The sequence below is a fragment of the Trachypithecus francoisi genome, unplaced genomic scaffold (genome assembly GCF_009764315.1).
Source record: "Trachypithecus francoisi isolate TF-2019V2 unplaced genomic scaffold, Tfra_2.0 Lachesis_group8, whole genome shotgun sequence".
Lineage (NCBI taxonomy): Eukaryota > Metazoa > Chordata > Mammalia > Primates > Cercopithecidae > Trachypithecus > Trachypithecus francoisi.
In genome coordinates, this window is record NW_022681473.1 from 113737671 (window position 1) to 113760451 (window position 22781).

Below are 22781 nucleotides of genomic sequence, written 5' to 3' on the forward strand. Positions count from 1 at the left end.
TGCTTATTTACTACCTGTATATCTTTTTCTGTTCAGATTTTTTGGCCAATTTTTCTGGCCTTCTTTTATTTTTATTTTTATTTTTTATTTTACTTTAAGTTCTGGGATACATGAAAGAATGTGCAGATTTGTTACATAGGTATACATGTGCCATGGTGGTTTGCCACGCCCATCAACCCATCATCTAGGTTTTAAGCCCAACATGCATTATTTGTCCCCTTGCCCCCCACCCTCTGACAGGCCCTGGTGTGTGATGTTCTCCTCCCTGTGTCCATGTGTTCTCATTGTTCAACTCCCACTTATGAGTGAGAACATGCAGTGTTTGATTTTCTGTTCCTGTGTTAGTTTGCTGAGAATGATGGTTTCCAGCTTCATCCATGTCCCTGCGAAGGACATGAACTCATTCCTTTTTATGTTTGCCTAGTATTCTATGGCGCATATGTGCCCCATTTTCTTTATCCAGTCTATCATTGGTAGGTATTTGGGTTGGTTCCAAGTCTTTGCTATTGTAAATAGCGCTGCAATAAACATGTATCCATGTGTCTTTATAGTGGAATGATTTATAATCCTTTGGGTATATACTCAGTAATGGGAATCCTGGGTCAAATGGTATTTCTGGTACTAGGTCCTTGAGGAATCACCACACTGTCTTGCACAAGGGATGAACTAATTTACACTCCCACCAACAATGTAAAAGCGTTCCTATTTCTCCACATCCTCTTCAGCACCTGTTGTTTCTTGACTTTTTAATGATCGTCATTCTAACTGGCGTGAGATGGTATCTCACTGTGGTTTTAATTTGCATTTCTTTCTCTAATGTCTGCCCTTCTTTTAGAAGCTAAGACTTCTGGTGTGATGTTCAACAGAACTGGTAGGAGAGGACATCCTTGCTCTGTTCTTGATCTTGGGAGGAAAGCGTCCAGTTTTCATTGTTAAGTACAATGTTAGCTGTGGGTATTTTTACAGTTGCTCTTTATCAAGTAGAGGAAGTTCTCCTGTATTTCTACCTTTCTCAGGGTTTTTATCATGAAGGGATGTTGAATGTTTTTAGTGCCTTTTCTGCGTCATTTGTTATGATCATGATTTTTTTTTTTAGTTTCATGTTGTGGTGGATTACATTTGTCAATTTTTAAATGTTGAACCAATCTTGCATACCATAAATTAATCCCACTTGGTCATGGTGAATAATTTTTAATACAATTATGTATTTAATTTGCTATTTTTTTGAGAATTTTCTCATGTCGGTCTAAACTTTCCAACTCTCTGTTGAGATTTCCTCTCTATCCATTCATAGCTATCTTTTTTTTCAGTCCCTGAGAATATTTATAGTAGCTGTTTTAAATTCCTTTTCTACCAATTCCAACATGTGAATTATTGCAAGGCCTTTTTATATTGAATTTCTGAGACTTTGTCCACAGTTTTATTTCTATGAGGAAAAAATACATGTGCCAGAAAACAGCATCATGCCAGTTTTCAAAACTAGGTAGTACATCCAAAACCCAGAATTTTCCACTGGTAAAATTGCAATTATTTTAAAAGTTTATAGATTGAGAGAGAAAGAGAAGTGAAGTGATGATAGATGAGAGAGAAACAATAAGTTTTAAATAAAAACAGAATTTCAAAATTTTCTTTTTTTCACTGAATGTATTTTAGGATGCTTTCATGTCAATAATTTCACAATGACATTATCATCACTTCCTATGGATGCATTTCAGCATATGGATGTATCTTGTTTGATTTAAGTAATTTTGGTTATTTCTACCTTTTCACTTTCATTACCAACACTGCTGTGAAACTTCTTCACGTGTTTATTTTTTTGTTAACTTTGCCTCATTCTTTCCCCAAAATTAAGTTTGTAGTAAGAATTTTGGATCCAAATATATGCCAGTTCTTACAAATACTGCTATTTTCTTATTTGCTTTCAGAAAACCACTTACATTCCTATCAACAGTGTACATTTTCATGTTTGGCAATATCATAATCAGAAGTTAAAATTTTTTTGTTTACTTAACTTGCATTTCCAAAATTAAAAATAAGATTGGATATAATCATATGCACTAACAATGTATATTTCTTCTGTGAATTACCTGTTAACATCTTTGTTTATTTTTTAGTTGGAGAGTTAATCTTGTTTTAATTTATATGAACGTGCTATTGGTATACTAAGGAGGTCAACCATTTATCTGCCTTATTTATTAAAAATATTTTTTCCATGAAGTCATTTATCTTCTTTTTTTGATGGTTTTGACTCACTAAGTATTTATTTTTGTATGCAGTCAAATCTGTTGATCTTGTCCTGTTTTGTGATTGCTGTCATAGTTAGAAAACCTTGTTTACCATTAAATTACATAAATATTTATAAATATTGCTAATATGAGTTGACACAGAATGAGAGAGCACTTTGGAATTATACAGATATTGGATCAGATTCCAGCTTTGCCATTAACTAGCTGTAACATATAGTAGTTTTCAGAGATGGCTGCAACAATAGCTCCCATACCACAAGATCTTCTACAATTTTACTACTCTCTAATCAAAAGATTAGATTAGAATCTGGCCAGGCTTGTAACTCACTTGTAATCAATAGAACATAGCAGAAGTGATGAAGCATGACTTCCAAGGTTAGGCCCTAAAATGCGACGCAATTCTTATCTTGTCAGCTATACATTTACCTTTAGAGCCTTAAGCTACCATGTAAGAAGTTTGGGACCCCTATGCGGTGAAGGGGCCTGGGCTGCATGCAGAGTCTCCGTGTAGGTGTTCTGACAAGAGCCCCAGGTGACATCACAACTTATACTACCATCAACTCCAAAGACGTGAGTGGAGACACCTCCAAATGATTTCAGTTTCTAGCTCTTTCATCACTTTCAGTCTTGGAGTCTTCCCAACTGAGGCCTTAGACATCACAGCACACAGACAAACCTACTGTACACTTTCTTAATTCCTGATCCATGGCACTAGTGAACACAATAATTTCTTATGTAGCAATAGTAACTAGAAAGCTTAATTGTGTGACATTTGACAAGTTACTTAACCAGTCGGTTCTTCAAGTTTCTCATCTATTGAACTGTCTTGTAATAATAGCTACTTTATAGGAAGTTAAGGTTACATGAGATCATATATTAAAAATGCTTGGTGTGTGCCTAGCACATAACTACAAGTTCAAATAATGATAGCCACAACAAAAAGCAAGCTTTTCTTTATTACAGTTACATTTGTAATACACGTGAAATTTATTTTGGTTTAATAGGTAAGGTTGTGTGAGTTATTTACCAGTCAGTTACAAAGTAACAGATCGTTAGCCAAAGTATTGTCCTTTAAAAAGATACCTGAAGAAACAATTCTCTGTATAATTACGTATATATATGAAAGAAGAACCTGTGCATATCAGAGGATAAATTCTTGGTGTTTTATCATGTGGGTAAAGAAATTTTCACCTAACTTTTGCTATGTTCGTTTGATCAGGTTAGAAAATGGAACTGGGAAGAATATCCCAAGATAGGGTAAGGCACAGAAAATATTCCCCAAGGTTAGAGAAATGTTATCTAGTCGGTAAGGAAGCCTAAGAAGAAAGATTATCCTGACTCAGGAAGAGTTAGTTTAGACACTACACACACTATTACTTGGAAGTGCCAAAATGTAACTTCGTTTTCTAACCTGACCTCATTTTGTTTTAGAGCTCTGTTCACAGTAGGACAAAACACTTGGTCTTGTCAGCTTAAAACTTAGAGAATAAGGGAATGAAGGGAAGTTAGGGGGGAATTACTAACAAAAACATGGTCTCAGCTGAAGACTAGCTTTAGTTGGATCCCGTGGAAAAGCTCTGGGGTAAAAATTGCACCACAGACTTAGTTCTACCTTAATACAAGGGGCCAGTCATTCATTGACTGAGGCCCATATGCAGGTTGTGAGTTTAGCATCTGGGCAAGGCTGCTTCTATTAATATTTAGTAGAGAGCAAATCTCCAAAGAAGTCAATAACTGTGAGTTGTCATAAGCCAACACATGATGCAACTGGGTGCACTTATCAGCAAAGGAGATTTTGGAAGCCACCAAATTCAAATCCAAATCATCCACTACATAAAGACAAATTCAATGCTATAATGCTGAGAATGCCAAAGTGTGCTCTTGAAACATAAAGATTTTATAATGAAAACTTTCTGCGTGCTCCACAAAACCAAACTTTGGCTTTGTTTAACATCGATTCAAAAATATTTTTAAAGTCTATTTTGAAAACCAAAGCTAAACAATATTTTCTTTTCTTTTTCTAGACTGACTTCTACCGTCCCCATGATTCAACGGGGAGAGAACTCTTACACAACCAGAGCCCATAACTCAAACTTAAAATATTCATGTTACGTTGGCTTTTCTAGTTTGCTTGTCTACCGTGAAAGAGCTGCCTTCATATATCTTTCATCCTGACTCTTCAAAATGCAAATTGAGAATGCCTCAGAAAGGATTATATTCTCAGACGTAGACAAAGATAGGGTATACCAGACTACTCAGATAGAAGGTTGATTGGTTCATTGTAAGAATTTTATGTGGCATAATATAAGAGAAAGAAGCTCATGGAAGACCAGGACCAAGAACTGCAGTCAGCCTCATAAGGACAGAAACACCAGGGTTAGTGTGTATCCAAGGAAAACGTGCCACCTTGGCCACAGGTGTGCTCCAACATCAATGCTACTTAGTTTCTCTTCCTGTTTCTCTCTGTGTCTGCCTGCTTCTCTTCCCACCACTGTTACCCCTATATGCTACCTTTCTCACACTTTCTGCATACTCATAACTTCCTCTTACACAGGGCACTCTGTTACTCGAACGCTACCTCATGGTATCTATTTACATCCTATTATCTTCAACTACCATGCCACCTGCCACATTATCAGCATTTTGTTTTCTCAGTCCCATGAGAAGAACCTGACTAGCCATCCTTAAAAAAACAATCTGTTCCCAATCTAATCACCTAGTTCAACCATGTGCCCAAGGCTGCCTGGCCGGCCAGGGCAATGATAATTCAAGCCAATTCTACCCACAGCAAGTTGTCTCTCAGATCTTAGTTTTTACCGATTGAAATGCCCCCTGAAATTTTCTCTAATGCCTTATCCCTGTCTGTTCAGGTTTTTTTTTCTGCCCTGAGGTTCCTCCAAGAGCTCTATCAGAGAAAGACTTGGCCCATGCTGCCAACACACTGGGAAGCTGAGGTTAGCCCTCTCCAGAGCCCATGGGCAAAAAAAGACAGTGCCAGAAAGTGTCGGGGCTAATCCAAAGAGAATTCCAACTGAGAGAAGAGTGTAGATGAGGATACAGGATACTCACAGAATTCTCAGTACAAATTGGAGATTATTATGGCCCAAGTGTTCACATTTTCATACAGGAGATAATAAATGACTAAGTCTGAGCTTATTCATGGCAGTATCACATAAGGGAGCAAAGCCCCTCCCACCTGTGAGTGACACGGATGTGCAAAGAGTGAGTCTAGGGTCCCATCATCACTAGGCTCTGCTCTCCGCACTGCGTCTCCTTATGCCTGCTTGTCTTTTCACTATGGGCTGGCTTTCTCACTCTCTACCATTGCATAGAAGAGGAGAGCAAAATTCAGGTTCAGGGAAGACAAAAAAAGGGTAGTGGTTGAAAAAGAACCCAAAATCCAGGAGATATACAGAGCTAAACTCCCTCAGGGAGGTTGCAGTAGTTACTATGATTACAACAGATGAGCTCTGCCCTCTTCGAGGACCCCAAGAAGTTGATGTCCTCACAGTTGGTCATACACGACAGTTTTGAATAATGATACATGCTCTGCCCTGAGAAGGTAAAAAGAGGAAATATGATCATAATGACCTCGTTTTCTTTCACTGCATTCTTAGGAGTAATCTGTTTTTGTGTCCTCACTAACCTTTCTCTAGGCCCAAATGAGTTCCAAAGCTGAGTCTGTTCATTGCTGACCCAGAGAGTAGATTTTATTCCCTGCCAGGTAAGGGACATCAGCCTCTTTTTCACCCAATATGGTCTTAAGGAAAAGTCTGTCTTTGCCATCCCCTCATGACCACCCCATACGCACCCATCCCATTCACCCACTCACTCTGAGGGCAAAAGAACACCACTGTTTCTCAGGGATGGTGGCGGTGATTTTCCAGTCACTCTATACTCCACATTACCTTTAATTGTAAGGACGTAAAAGTTCTCAACTGCACAGGACTGTTTAGGCTTCAGGGAGCAGGATGTCATGGCATCATAGCATAACCCGAGATGATATTTTTTACATTTATAACACATTATTTCAGTCACTGTCAGATACAAAAAGAGGTGCTTAGAGGATGCAGTCTTGAGAATATTCTCTGGCGCTGGGGGCTTCACTACAGGAACTTACTCTTGCCTAGTGGTTCCTAATATTTTTTGGAGCATGGACTCCTGGTAATCTTGAGAAAGATAGGGATCATCATGCTGTGGTCCTCCCCATGTACACATTAATACATTTGTACACATTTTCTCCAATTAAAAAAATCTTGTGAAAGATAACCTGTGCAAACATAAATCAAACACTGTATATGACTTAGGGAGGTCAGGGTTCCCATGAAATTTATCCATGGACCTCCAGTAATGAACCCCTTATCTAGCCTGATGATTTTGCCGAGTAATAGGTAAAAGAAAGTAAAGTGGATCTTAGCTTCCTTACTCTAAGAAATGGACAAAACAGGTCTGGCAGGAGGCGAAACCCCTAGGATTCTATAATAAGAATGGATTACAGGCCTCTCTGAAGATGAAGGGAAGGTTTGCTCCTAAACATGTCATAAATCGCCTGTTTACCAAGGTAAACAGGTAAACTTGTCTGAAGTCCTGTTTACCAAGGACTTCAGACAAGCCATGATTGTACCTTCTACAGGGTCATGAAGTTCACCTGTGAAAAGAAGAAAAACCTTCCTTGTTATAATCTCACATACATTTGCCACTGCCCCAAGAGCCAATTTTGAAAACTTCCTCTTCCCCCAGCATCTGCCCATCTCTTAACCAACCACCAGCTTCCCTCTGTCTCCAGGACTTACCCCAGTAGGGGCAGAGCAGAAAGACTGTGCCCAGCAGAAAAAGAACAAGCATTCTGGAGCTTCTGTCGAGTGCAGCTTCCTGTGGAAGGAGCGAGTTGTTCTTTCGTGATCTGTCCTTGGGCTAGTCATCTAAATTATATAGTCATAAAATTTCAGGGACAGATAGTATGACAATGTTCCCAGAGCCAAACCACCATATCTGATTGCTGCACAGCATTCTAAACAGGGTACTCACTTTGATTTTGTGCAAATCCTCTAATGAAAATGAAATTGTAATGTTCCTGATTCACCAGACCTGCTCCTACTTCAATATTGCAGAGTTTTAAAAAGTATTTTCAACTTCTCATTTTAGATTCAGGGGGTACATGTGCAGGATCGTTACAGTGGTATATGGCTTCATGCTGAGGTTTGGGGTACGAATGATCCTATCACCTGGGTAGTGAACATAGCACCCAACAGTTAGTTACTCAGTCTTGCCCAGTCCCTCCTCACAATGTTGCAGATTTTAGTACATCTGGGAGGTATTCTTTACAGCTTCTTGTGTTTCATCCTCACTGAGCAATCTAACAGCAAGTCTTATCCATTTTACCCTACTAACTTCTCACATGGGTTTATTACTCTCTGTCGCCACTGCCATTACCATAATCCAATCTATCATCCTGTCTTGCCTGGACAAAGCAATGGCCTTATTTTTGGCCTCCATGCTTCTCCCCTGCCCCTTCACAATCATTTCTTCATAAAGCAGTCAGAGAACAAGTCATAGATGCCACACCCCTGCTGAAAACCCTCTGATGACTTTTTAATACCTTTGAAAGAAAATCCAGAGTTTTTATCATAGCCATCAACGGCTTCCTCATTATGAGCAATGGCCTCCTCTCCAATCCCCTTTCTCTCCACTTTTCCCTGGCTCACTCAGGTCTTTGCTCAAATGTCACCCCCTCAGACAGAGCAGCATTTTCTGCTCAATTTCTAGAAAATGACAGCCTTCATTTCCTACCCTTTTCCCTGTTTTATGTTTTATAGCAATTCTCATGAGCTGATCTTAACATTCCTATTGGCTCACTTTTTTACTCCTCCACTAGAACAAAGCAAGGGGTTTCTTTGATTTATCATGGCACACTTGGCATCTAGAGGCTGGGAACAAAGGAAATGCCCAACAAATATTTGTGAGAGGAATCAATAATGTTCTTCCCATATCCTGCCTTGCATCCCTCCAGTCCATTCTCCACAGAGCATCCAACTTTATCAGATTGGTTTTTTGAACTATGATAAAGATGAGAAATGAGACTTTCTACATTCCAGCAAGGGTTCCGAGATAGTAGGCAGCGAGTGTTTCACATTTCACAGGAAAATGCTATGCGACTTAGGCAGATTTACAAAGAAAATCAGTGAAACTGTGTTTAATATCCTGGACTTGCTGTCCACCTGGAGGGTATAAATAAACAGTGAAATGCCAGAAAATACAATGGAAGGAGTTTCTATAGTCTAGGGTGAGGGTTACTTTTCTATATATGGCTCAAAACATAGAACCATAAAAAAAAGATTACTTATATTTTTAAAAAATCTTCTACATAAATGGAAAACCAATCATTAATCCATAAGCAAAGCCCAAATAACAAATAAACCATTAAAAATATTTGCAACTCATATCTCAGACTAAGGGCTAATGTCCCTATTACACAAAGATATTCCAGAAAGTGATTTTTAAAGGACTAACAATTCAAAGGGGAGGGAGGCAGTCAATAATAACGTCATAGTTCACAGAAAAAAACAAACAAACAAAAATGCTTCTTAAACACATGAAATATGGTGAACCTTACTCCTAATTTTAGTCATGTACATTAAAACTAAATTCAGATATTAGTTTTACTTAACAGATTGACAATAATCAGAATTTGATAACACAACTGTGTTGGCAAGATTGGAGTAAAACAAGCACTGTCATACACTGCTGATGGGGTCATAACTTCATATATCAGCACAGAATAAAATTAGACAATAGCTCTCAAAATTATAAAGAAATTGTCATCTTAGCCCAGTAATTGCATAAGAATTTTCCTGCACATTTGGCCTGGTTTCTAGGACTCTTCAGGGAAAAAAATAGATAGATGAATAGATGACAAATACCTTGTGAGTTCCTGTCAATATTTTAAATTGAAATTCAAGACTGCAAAGTTTTAACTTTATATTACAACTGTACCTCTTTTGTTTTACACTGAGAATTCTACTTCTCAAGGACACAGAATTAGAACAGAATAAAATTAGAATGATATATATGGTATATAAGATGTAAGAGAGAATATTACATGTATATGAATTATAATATGGCATATACAGGATAGAATGAAATTAGAATTCAATAGAATTAGAATGTCCTATAATCAATCATTTGCTTTATCCCACATTAAACACCTACAAGCCTCAGCATAACAATGCCGTCACTAATGGTGGTTACTAAAATAGTTGTAAAATTTTGTCTATGCTCTTTATTTTCTCAACCACTACCCCCTGCATTTTTTTATGGTTATACAATATCTAATTATCCTACCATACGGTCACTACATACTACACTCTCTGCCTTTGAATCTTTACTTAGTCTTTGTTCTACTAGTAAGTTTATATTTAAACTTGATCATCAGCCCATATGTTGAGGTCTCGCTACTCATTTTGTCTATCTGAAGGACTTTTTCTTGATTCATTGTTCAGAAAGAAATTATAAAAATAATAATTCTGAAATCCTGGTATGTCAAAAAACTTTATGTTCTTTACACTTGAAAGTAATTTTCTGTCCCTTGTAAGTTGTACGATCTTTTGACTTAAAAGCTCAAAGGATTTTTTTTTTTTAAGTTCAGTAACTTTACAAGACCACGTCAGTATTCTCAGGTACACAGTGTGCTGTTTCAATGGGAAGTTTCTGTTCTTTTAAAATCATTTCAGAAAAGTTTTATTATGATTATTAATTTTTAATACTTGTCTGTTCTTTTTCCTTTTTTCAAGAGCTTCTATGATTTGTAGAGTGAATCTTTTTTATTTTAAAAAACTCACTTTTTATGTCTTTAAATTTCATTATTCATTTATTTTAGATTTTAAATTTTTCTTCTTTTTGACTTTCTCTTAATTTAATATTTCATTATTTGCTCTCATGCTTCTTATATTTTTATGGGAGAGCAGTGCACCATGGGCCCAGAGCATCACTGCACGTTCTTGCTGGGGATGCCAAAAATGTGAGGCTCTGGCTGCTTTTCACCCAGGCCATATCTCAGGGTTACGTTTGCAGTGAGGAACCTTGAAGAATGTGGTAACAAAGAGTAGGGTTGATTCCACTTAGTAAACAAGTGGTAGATTCCTCTAGGACAGTGTTCCTAAGCTTCACCACAAACCCACAGTGTGATAGCATCCACCTGGGCCTCATATATTTCCCACCATGAGACTCAGGGAACCAGAGGAGTACTGCAAACCAACATGAAGCGCTGGCTTCTGCTTTTGCTGTGAGTGCTAAAATCCTTTGTTTTTGGTTGTTGTTGTTAGTTTGTTTTGGTTTTGTTTGTATGTTTGTTTGTTTTTGAGACACAGCCTTGCTCTGTCGCCCAGGCTGGAAAGCAGTGGTGCAACCTCTCAGCTCACTGCAACCTCCACCTCCCAGGCTTAAGCGATCCTCCTGCCTCAGCCTCCCAAGCAGCTGGGATCAAAGGCATGCACCACCATGCCCAGCTAATTTTTTGTATTTTTAGTAGAGATGGGGTTTTGCCATGTTGGCCTGGCCTCAAGTGATCTGCTTACCTCAGCCTCCCAATATGCTGGGATTATAAGCGTGAGCAACTGCACCTGGCCTTTTTGTTTTTAATCCAGGGGTTTTGTTTCTTCCACCAGCATCCAACAGGCTAGCTTGGTAGCTTGCAAGTAGGATAAAATCCAGACTCTTAATAGTCCTTAACAGTTTGGGAAATGAAGATGAGATAATGACAGACACCATCTCTCTGGAAGGTAAAGGACAAGGGCTCCCACATGACAGGACTAAGAGATAATAGAAGACATCCTGGAATCCAGTAGCAAGTGCTTGCACCCAAACTCATGGGAGGTAAGGGAACCCCAGCGTGTTATCTGCTTGTATTAGTTTTCTATTGTTGCATAGAAAATTACCATAAGTTTAATGGCTTAAAGGAACACATATTTTATTATTTCACAGTTTCTATAATTCAGAAGGTTGGACACAGTATAACTAGATTCTCTGCTCAGGGTCTCACCAGGCCGAAATCAAAGTATCATCCAGGGATATGGTTCTTATCTGGAGTCCAGGACCTAACAACACATTCCAACAACCCTGAATCACTGAATCCTGCCAATCACTATGTGACTGAGATTGGAAGCAGATTCTTTCCCAGTGGAACCATGAAAGAACTATGTCCTAACCAACAACTTGATTACAATCTGGGAGAGACACTGAACCAAAGGACCCAGTTAAAACACACTCAGATTCTGACCAACAGAAAATAATAAATTTTACTTTTTCAAGTCATTAAGGTTTGAGAAATTGGTTACACAGCAATACATAACTGTTTTAGCTGAAAGCACCAAGAATTACAGGACAAACTACGGCAGCTCGCGTGGAGGCAAAAAGAAAGAGCCTCAGATGCTGGGAGGCCTGTGTGGGTGAGGCAAAGTGCCACAGGTGACAAAAAGCCTTCCACTTCTCCAGTTATCCCTCCAAGGCAGCTTTCTCCTCCTCCCTGTGTATTCTACACCCCTGAGAATAACAAACTCCTTGTAGCTATTATAACCCCAGAAGTCTGCATTAAACAACTTGCTCTTCTTCCTGTAGGGAAAAAAATTCTAAGGATAGAGTCTAGGCAAAACGTACAGTGGAACCCAAACAACAGCTACAGGAACCCCTACGGCTGCATTGGAAGCTATAGGGTCAGCTGTGTCTCACTTTTTACCTGGAGGGCCCCATAATCCTAATGACCTCTTCTAGCTACACACCTCTGTGACTGCTGATTTTGTCACCTGGAGACTCTAGGAACCAAGAGACAACCTCCACCCAGACATTCATTGGTGTCACCTCCCTGACAAAACTACCTGCCTTTTGAAAAGCATCTATTGACATGCTATTAAGCTTTCATGAAAATGGAATGCCTAGGAAGAATCAATATCATTAAAATGACCATTTTCCCAAAGCAGCACAATTCCTATCACATTACCAATGCCATCTTTCACAGAATTAGAAAAAGCAATCCTAAAATTTACACGGAACCAAAAAAGGGCTCAGATAGCTAAAGCAATCCTAAGCAAAAAGAACAAAGCCAGAGGCATCACATTACCTGACTTCAAACTATACTACAAAGCTATAGTAACCAAAATAGCATGGTACTGGTATAAAAATAGACACATAGGTCAATGGAACAGAATAGAGAACCCGGAAGTAAAGCCACAGACCTATAACCAATGGATCTTTGAAGAAGTCACCAAAAATATGCACTAGGGAAAGGACACTCTATTCAATAAATAGGGAAAATTGGCTAGCCAGATGCAGAAGAATCAAACTGGACCTCTACCTCTCATCATACATGAAAAGTAACACAAGATGGATTAAAGACTTAAACATAAGACCTGAAACTATAAAATCCTAGAAGAAAACCTAGGAAAAACCCTTCTGGACATTTGTCTAGCCAAGAAATTTATGACCAAGTCTTCAAAAACAAATGCAGTGAAAACAGAAATAAATAAATGGGACTTATTAAACTAAAAAGCTTCTGAACAGCAAAAGCAACAATCAAGAGAGTAAACAGACAACCTATAGAATGCAAAAAAATTTTTCAACTACACATGCAACAAAGGGCTAATATACAGTATCTATAAGGAACTCAAGCAACTCAACAAGAGAAAAACAACCCTATTAAAAAGTGGACAAAGGACATGAACAGACACTATTCAAAAAAAGACATACAATTGATCAACAAACACGAAAAACTGCTCAACATCGATAATCATCAGAGAAATGCAATTTAAGACCACAATGAGATACCATCTTACACCAGTGAGAATGACTACTATTAAAAAGTCAGAGAAGAAGTAAGATAGCCAATGGGTACAAAAATATGTTTAGGTAGAATAAATAAGATCTAGTCTTTGATGGCACAACGGGGTGACTATAATTTATTGTATATTTAAAAATAACTAAAAGAGTGTAATTGGGTTATTTGTAACACAAAGAAAGGATAAATGCTTGAAGTAGCGGATACCTCATTTACCCTGATGTGATTATTATGCATTGTATGCCTGTATAAAAACATCTCATATGCTCCATAAATATATACACCTGTGATGCACCCACAAAAAAATAAAAACTTTTTATTGAAAAGTTGAGAAACAACAGATGTTGGCAAGAATTTGGAGATAAGGGAATGCTTATACACTGTTCGCTGGGAATGTAAATTAGTACAACCTTTGTGGAAAACAGTATGGAGATTTCTCAAAAAACTAAAAATAGAACTACCATCTGATCCAGCAATCCCACTACTGGATACATACTCTAAGGGAAATAAATTATTACATCAAAAAGACAGCTGCACTTGTATGTTTATCATGGCACCATTCACAATACCAAGGATATGGAATCAACCTAAGTGTCCACTAACAGATAATTGGATAAAGAAAATGTGGTACATACATATTGTGGAATACTACTCAGCCATAAAAAACAAGGAAATTTTGTTAATTGCAGCAATACGGATGGAACTCGATCCCATTATCCTAAGTGAAATAACTTAGAAACAAAGTTAAATACCACATGTTCTCACTTCTAAGTTCACTATTTGGGTGATGGGTTCACTAAAAGCCCAGATTCCACCTCTACACAATATATGCATGTAAGAAATCTGTACCTGTACCCCTTAAACCTATAAAAATAGATTTTTTTTAAGAGAGGAAAACAAAAAATAAAATTGAATGCCTGACCGAAGAAAGTCTTGTAACATTCTGGACTGCTATTTCCTTTTTGGGGTGTGAAAACTCAGACTCAACAACTAACCAGGTGGTCAGGGCCCAAAACCCTCACCAAGCAAAGGAAATTGTACATTCAGGAATGCAGGTGGCCTGGCCTGAATAACATCTCAGCTTTGATGTAAAGGTAGCAGCCATCCCCCTCCTCTACCACCCAAAGGGAACCTACTGGCTCTATGGATCCCTTAATTTACAGAGCTTCCTGTAATTGCACGGGCCTGAGTCACTGAGAATGTAAATTAGTACAACCTTTGTGGAAATCAGTATGCAGATTTTCCAAGCTGAAACCCAGTGGTATCCATCCCAGCTATGCAAAACTCAAAGTATATGTGGTTTCTCTGCTCAGTGGGCAAAACTCAAGGGTCTGTTCATAACTCTGGCCAATACTTTTCTTAAAGATCCTTGTTGAATTTTTACTTAACATTGGCTGTTGACAATATCCAAGCAACCTTGTCTGCTACTTGGAAGACTAGAGACTAGCAGATTAAAGATACCCTTTTGTGAGGATGCAAAACAAATTAGACCAGTTGCTTCACTCATGTAAATGCCCATGGTAAGGGCTCATTCCCTGGTGAGACCAACTGGAGTCCAGTTGCTGATAAAATTGTCACCATTGTCACCTAAATCATTGCACTGGACATGACAATGTATCCACCATTATGGACTAAACACAAAGCGAAGAACTATATTTCTGATGTAGAAGCTACCACTGCATGCCAGACTTCTTAACTCCTCCCAAAAAACGTCCCAGCCTATTTGTCTCACAGCAGAGGAAGCCACTTTACATGGGGCATTGGCCCTGCCTACTTGTGACAGATTAGTTGCATCAGACCTTGGCCTCACTCTCAGGGCTATCTCTTGGATTCCTCCACTGTTCACTGTTAGATAGAAACTAAATAAAGACTCAAAGGAGCATGCCAATTCATAAGTACAGAATTAGCTGATTTTATTATTGAGCAAAGCAAATACCCTAAATGCCTGCCAGTAGCCAGCAACTGGCTAAAGCCAATTTTCAGCTCTGTTTATCTGATTAAAGTCACCAGCTGTTATGCAACCATAAACAACAGATATTCAGTTTGCATCAGTAGTTACATTGATTTTATACTGACATCCCGTTTTTCATGATTCTTTATCAGGCTACTCTGACTCTTCGTAATTCTTTGTAAGTGCTTCCTATAGTTGCCCTTGACAGTGTATCTTGCACATATGATTGATCACATCTTTCAACATTCACCAGTAAGGTTAGAATAAATTCAGTTTCCTGATTATCAATCCTCCTTTGATACTCCTTTATACTGCCAGATTTTCTGTACAGTTTGCATTGCAGTGTTAATTTATCTTTGAGCTGTTTTTCATTTTCTGTATATCCAGCATGTTCAAAACATTTTACATAATGGAAAATTAATTAATGTTATAATATAATGAATTTTTTAAATGTTAAGCATATTAGCTTTAGGTGACTAGCACTGGAAAATATCATAGCAGTTTGCAGAGTCAAAGCAGAGTATTGATTAGCTAGCCATACATAAGAATTCATCATACAAAAAATTTATTCTTAGTCAACATACGTAACAACATTACAAACTGATAAGTTTTGGTAGGTTATTTTCCTGAGAGCCTTACGATTTAAAAGCTATTCTTCAGTTTTATTTTACTTTTTCCAGTCGAGAGCTAAAAGAAAACCTGCTTCTCTACTCGCAACATTTCTGACACCAAATTTGTGAGTTTGCTAATCAAGCAATTCCCCAGTTTTCTGCAGACATCAACTAGATCTCCTACAATTTAATTCAATTCTGACACTACCCAGATTTAATGCAGACACCAGAGGTTAAGGGTTCAGTCCCACAAGACTACCCCCAAATTCAGACCGCAGTTAGAAGTACTGGGTGCCCAGGGGACCCACATTTCTGTCCAACTTGGCTACAAATCAAGAATTCTCACAACTCCTTCATGTTTGCTTCTCTGCAAACATTCTCTTAGAACTCATGGAAACACTATACTTACATTGACAGGTTTATTATAAAGAAACAGATGAACAGCATGTCTATGTTGAAGTACATAGGGTGAGGTCCAGAAGGGTCTTGAGCACAGAATCTTGTGACTCATGAAGTTAGGGCACGCCACTCTTCCAGCATGTGGATGCATTTGCCAGCCCGAAAGCTCTGAGCCCCATAGTTTAGGAATGTTTATGGATGCTTCATGATACAGGGACAATCAATTTTTAACTCAATCTCCAGTACCCTTCCCATCTCTGGTGGAAGTTCCAAGCTTCTAATCATGGCTTTGTCTTTCTGGTGAGCAGCCTCCATCCAGGAGTCCACCAAGAGTCACTTCACTAGAACAAAAGACTTGCCTGTCACCAAGAAAATTCCAAGAGACTAGCTCTGTGTCAGGAACCAAGGCAGACACCAAACATTTATTTTTACATCACAAAACCTAACATATAATCATCATTAGTGACTTGTTAGTCAAAAGCCTTGATTTGGATATTTTCTTGCATGGCCCAATATACTTCTTTTTTTTTTTTTTTTTTTTTTTTGAGGCGGAGTCTTGCTCTGTCGCCCAGGCTGGAGTGCAGTGGCCGGATCTCAGCTCACTGCAAGCTCCGCCTCCCGGGTTCCCGCCATTCTCCTGCCTCAGCCTCCCAAGTAGCTGGGACTACAGGCGCCCGCCACCTCGCCCGGCTAGTTTTTTGTATTTTTAGTAGAGACGGGGTTTCACTGTGTTCACCAGGATGGTCTACGATCTCCTGACCTTGTGATCCGCCCGTCTCAGCCTCCCAAAGTGCTGGGATTACAGGCTTGAGCCACCGCGCCCGGCCATATACTTCTTAAGTATAGCTATCAATTCTGTAAGTGATATTCCCACAGGTTAAACCAAGGTTGATAGAAAGAATCCTGCCTTCCCAAGCAATGTTTCTAATATAAGACACACATTTGCCACCAAACAATTATCAATAATTAAATTTCTATCATGCAGTACTCATTGCAAGTTACATATAGAACTATTGAACTGCAAGAAACCGTACGGCTTATTTCAAACCTTGGGTACAAATCCATTCAATCAGGTGCCATCTCCAACACCTGGGGTTACATTTTGACATCAGATTTTGGTGAGGACAAGTATCCAAACTATATCAGAGACTAACAAATTAAAACATAGGAGAAGATACAACTAACCAATATCAGTACGAAGCAGGGAATATAACAATAGACCTTGCAGACATCAAAACTATAATAAGAGAAAAGCAAAAACAATTCTATACACATAAATCTGATAATTTAGACTAAATGGAACAAATCCTTGAAAAACACAACTATCACAAGTCATCCAATATGAAATAGATAATTTGAATAGCCCTACAACTACTAAGGAAATGGACTTTTTAATTAAACATGTCCTGTAAAAGTAAAACACAAAAGCCATAAAACCTTTTTTTTAAATAGGAAAAAAACTTCAGGATCTAGAGCTAGTCAAAGAGTTCTTAGACTTGAAATCAAAAACATAATTTATAGAAGAAAACACCGATTAACTGGGCCTCCTCAAAACTAAAAACCTTTCTCTGTGAATACCCTTTGAAGAGGTTGAAAGGACAAGATACAAGAGAAGAAAACATTTGCAAACCTTTGTGTATCTAACAAAGGACTTGCATCTAGAATATATAAAGAACTCTCAAGACTCAACAGTGAAAGAACAAATAAGCCAATTATAAAATGGACAAGAGACATGAAGAGGCACTTCACTGAAGAGGATATACAGATGTGCAAGAAGTAGAGTCATACATAGCTTAACAACAAGGGTATGTTCTAAGAAGTGTGTCAATAGATGATTTTTCCTTGCGTAAACATCATAGAGTGTACTTACACCTAGATGGTACAGCCTACTACACACCTAGGCTATATGGTAGTGCCTACTGCTCCTAGGCTCAAAACTGTCCTGCACACTACTGAACCAAATGCTGTAGACAATTGCACAATGCTAAGTGTCTGTGTATCTAAACATAGAAAAGGTACAGTAAAAAATATGCTATAAAAGATAAATGGTACACCTGTTTAGGACACTTACCACAAATGCCAGCTTGAAGGACTGGAAATTACTCTGAATGAGTCAGTGAGTGAGTGGTGAATGAATGTGAAGGCCTAGGACATTACCATTCACTGCTGTAGACTTTATGAACACTACAGTACATTTATTTTTAAAAAATTCTTTCTTCAATAATAAATTAACCTTAGCTGGCCTGGCACGGTGGCTCAAGCCTGTAATCCCAGCACTTTGGGAGGCCCAGACGGGCGGATCACGAGGTCAGGAGATCGAGACCATCCTCGCTAACACGGTGAAACCCAGTCTCTACTAAAAAAAAATACAAAGGCCGGGCGCGGTGGCTCAAGCCTGTAATCCCAGCACTTTGGGAGGCCGAGACGGGCGGATCACGAGGTCAGGAGTTCGAGACCATCCTGGCTAACACGGTGAAACCCTGTCTCTACTAAAAAATACAAAAAAAGCTAGCTGGGCGAGGTGGCTGGCGCCTGTAGTCCCAGCTACTTGGGAGGCTGAGGCAGGAGAATGGCGTAAACCCGGGAGGCGGAGCTTGCAGTGAGCTGAGATCCGGCCACTGCAGCCCAGCCTGGGCGACAGAGCAAGACTCCGTCTCAAAAAAAAAAAAAAAAAAAAATACAAAAACTAGCCGGGCGAGGTGGCGGGCGCCTGTAGTCCCAGCTCCTCGGGAGGCTGAGGCAGGAGAATGGCATAAACCCGGGAGGTGGAGCTTGCAGTGAGCTGAGATCCGGCCACTGCACCCCAGTCCGGGCGACAGAGCGAGACTCCGCCTCAAAAAAAAAAAAAAAAAAAAAATTAACCTTAGCTTACTATAACTTTTTTACTTTATAAACTTTTTAACTTTTCTAACTTTTTGACTCTTTTGTAATAACAGTTTAAAACACAAATAGATTTTACAACTGTAGAAAAATATTTTTCTTTCTTCATAACCTTCTTCTATAAACTTTTATCTGTTTTTAAATTTTTTTACTTTTTAAACTCTTGAAGAGGATGAAAAGGCAAGATACAGGGAGAAATTATTTGCAAACCACATTTGCACACAAACATACATACCAGCCTAGGCCTACATAGGGTCATGATCATCAGTGTCACATCAATATCATCAAGAGGTCTTCCACCTCCATATCTTGTCCCACTGGAAGGTCTTCAGGGACATTAACATACACAGAGCATGAAAACAATGCCACCTTCTGGAAAACCTCCTGAAGGGACTGCCTGGAGCTGTTTCACAGCTAACTTTTTTGTTTTATAAGTAAAATGTGTACACTCTAAAATAAGAATGGAAAGCCTGTGTAGTAAATGCATAAAACAGTAACATAATCATTTATTATCAACTATTATGCACCATACATAATTATATGTGCTATATGTTTATATGACTGGCAATGCAGTAGGTTTGTTTACAGCAGCATCACCACCAATACTATGGTTCTATCACTAGGTAATAGTGGGATTGCTGGATCAAATGGTAGTTCTGTTTTTTAGTTCTTTGAGAAACACTCATACTCTTTTCCATAGATGTTGTACTTATTCACATTCCCATCAACCATGTAAAAGTGTTTCCTTCTCCAAACTCTCACCAACATCTGTTGTTTTTTGACTTTTCAATAACAGGCAACTGCTTAAAATTTTTAAAAATTGTTTATTGCCTTCTTTTTTGTTTTTGCTTCAAATTTTTAGAAGAAATATCAACCAAAGGGCTAATATCCAGAATCTACAAAGAACTTACACAAATTTACAAGAAAAAGTCAAACAACACCATCAAAAAGTGGGCAAAGGATATGAACAGGCACTTCTCAAGAGAAGACATTTATGCAGCCAACAGACACATGAAAAAATGCTCATCATCACTGGCCATCAGAGAAATGTAAATCAAAACCACAATGAGATACCATCTTACAACAGTTAGAATGATGATCATTAAAAAGTCAGGAAACAATAGGTGCTGGAGAGGATGTGGAGAAATAGGAACACTTTTACACTGTTGGTGGGACTGTAAGCTAGTTCAACCATTGTGGAAGACAGTGTGGCGATTCCTCAAGGATCTAGAACTAGAAATACCATTTGACCCAGCAATCCCATTACTGAGTATATACCCAAAGGATTATAAATCATGCTGCTATAAAGACACATGCACACGTATGTTTACTGGGGCACTATTCACAATAGCAAAGACTTGGAACCAACCCAAATGTTCATCAATGATAGACTGGATTAAGAAAATGTGGCACATATACACCATGGAATGCTATGCAACCATAAAAAAGGATGAGTTCATGTCCTTTGTAGGGACATGGATGAAGCTGGAAACCATCATTCTGAGCAAACTATCGCAAGAACAGAAAACCAAACACTGTATGTTCTCACTCATAGTTGGGAATTGAACAATGAGATCACTTGGACACAGGAAGGGGAACATCACACACCGGGGCCTGTTGTGGGGTAGGGGGAGGGTTGAGGGATAGCATTAGGAGATATACCTAATGTAAATGACGAGTTAATGGGTGCAACACACCAACATGGAACATGTATATATATGTAACAAACATGCACGCTGTGCACATGTTCCCTAGAACTTAAAGTATATAATAAAAAAATCAACTATTCTGTTTGGGAAGGAAAATGAATAATAAGTTGTCCCTTTGTTGCAGTCCACAAACCCTTTCTAACATAGATTACTAAAATTTGCTCATCGCGTGGAACATCTTTCATTTAGCAAGCTGGTAAAATGTATGAGAAGCCACAAGAAAAGGGTTTTGTAAAAACAGCAAAACTGCATTTCAAAATGTGCCATTTCTTTTTTCAAACTGAGCTTTCTTATCAGGAAAATAACCCACATCCTGAATGCATTTCTAGCACATGCAGAAATAAGATGCTCTTTCATTTTGTCTGGCCTCACACTTCCATTCACAAGAATGTTTTCACAGAAATAAAACCAGGATGACCTTTGTGTCCTAACAAGTTCAAAGATGCAAATGAAATCATTTAATTCCTGATCTTTCACTTATTTCTGTTGGTAACAAAGTCTCAGGCGCTGCTAATACTCATAGTTTGTTGACAATATTCAGTAGAAAAAGAAATTATTCACATCAATTAGAAGTTAATAAAAAATAAAAATATACATTTGTCTATCAGAGTTCATGGACTTCATGAAACTAAGAGGACACTAGACCTATATTGGTAAACCTTGCTCAGGAACGGAGGTAAGGAGCTAAAAAAGTCTGATACTTGCATGTATAAAATCAGTTCATAAATGTTCTGAAAGAGCTTTTTGCAACTTTTTATTATACTTTGTGATTTTTCATCTGAAGCATCATATTAACAGCAATATGATGAATGAAACGTGAATTTTAGTGACACTGATCTAGGTTTGAATCCCAGCTTTGCTCCTTGATATACACTTCATCACCATGTTGTCACCAGGGCTCCATGAGACAATCTACGTAGAAGGGCCCAGCCTTGTGCATGGCACATAGTAAGCATTCAATACATGCTGGTTTTGTTTCTTTTTCCTTCACCTCTCTCTCCACCAGCAACTGGAGGTAGGAAGGGCTAGATGTATACTCTAGGTGTTTTTCCTGGGCCCTGCAAGTAGGCACTCCTCCACCAGATATTTTTAAAGCGCCATAATCTCCTACTCAGTTCCTCATATACACTCTGAAAAACCAATGCTGCCCCTGGGAACCCAGGAACAAAGTACCCTGATCCCTGACTCTATGCCAAAGTCCATTCCCCTAAAATAAAAGGCAGCACTTAGAAAGACAAGTTCACTGGACTGTTCATCTGTGATATCATGAAGATCTCAGTCACCCACCCTGGAGCCAAGAGAGCCAAGAAAGACGATGAACACGAAGACACGATGTTCTGGTTCCTCTCCTCAGAGCAGAACAAATAGCATCTATTCAGAGTGGAGGGCCTTCTAGGCATGGGGGCACATCAATTTGGGTGCTGTGGCCAATGGCAGTGGCATCACAGATAGTGATATCATGTGCCAAGCAGAGTGCTAGGAACTTCAGAATAACAGAACCTGCTACCCATCTTCATGATGTATGTCATGGAACCACAGAATGTTAAAGTTCTAAAGGGTCCTTAAAATGATTAAAACCTGATATTACAGATAAACGACTTGCTAAAGACACAATGAGTTATCTAGTGATCAGGCACAGGTCTCCAGACTCTCAGGAAAATGCTGTTTCCATTGTGCCACACTACCTCTATTAATAGGTTCTAACACCTTCTCTCCTACCCCATGATAAATGAAGAAAGAAGTTGTTTTCAAGAGAAAATGTGATGGATGAGGTACTGTGAGAGGCTGAGAAGTAGGTCAGAGGACTCCAACATTTGGGTAGAGCTGCAAAATTCTACAATCTTAACTGGAAATAACTGGTACAATGGAGATTCAAAACACAATTGGCCTTTCAGAAGGCATCTGCCAAGGAGAAACTTGAAGGAAGAAAAGAAACTGCAAATCCATTTCAGTTTAACCTAGAATGTCTGCTTCTTTTGCTCTGATTCTAGTGCTGCTCCCTCTCTTTATTTTCTTATGTTTAATTTTTATTTTTATAGATTCAGGGAGTACATACACAGGCTTATGATACGGACAGATCATCGCATGGTGAAGTTTGCGTATCTAGCGTATCCAACACCTGAAGAACGAACACTATACCCAGCAGGTAATTTTTAAATA

General features: G+C 38.6%; 1 protein-coding gene across 2 annotated transcripts in view; it reads right to left on the minus strand.

The window, feature by feature from the left end:
* Window positions 1-3194: 3194 nt before the first annotated feature.
* Window positions 3195-22781, minus strand: part of PATE2 (prostate and testis expressed 2) — a 100167-nt gene continuing 80580 nt past the window's right edge. The window contains exons 7-11 of one of the 2 annotated variants that reach the window (XM_033205305.1): window positions 7275-7471; window positions 7040-7168; window positions 6871-6894; window positions 6155-6283; window positions 3195-5800 (exon numbers count right to left, since the gene is read on the minus strand). In XM_033205305.1, coding sequence (XP_033061196.1) covers window positions 5664-5800; window positions 6155-6283; window positions 6871-6894; window positions 7040-7091 — 342 coding nt within the window. In that variant the 5' untranslated portion in view covers window positions 7092-7168; window positions 7275-7471 and the 3' untranslated portion in view covers window positions 3195-5663. The remainder of the gene's footprint in view (window positions 5801-6154; window positions 6284-6870; window positions 6895-7039; window positions 7169-7274; window positions 7472-22781) is intronic. The other variant, XM_033205304.1, reaches the window with a different exon arrangement.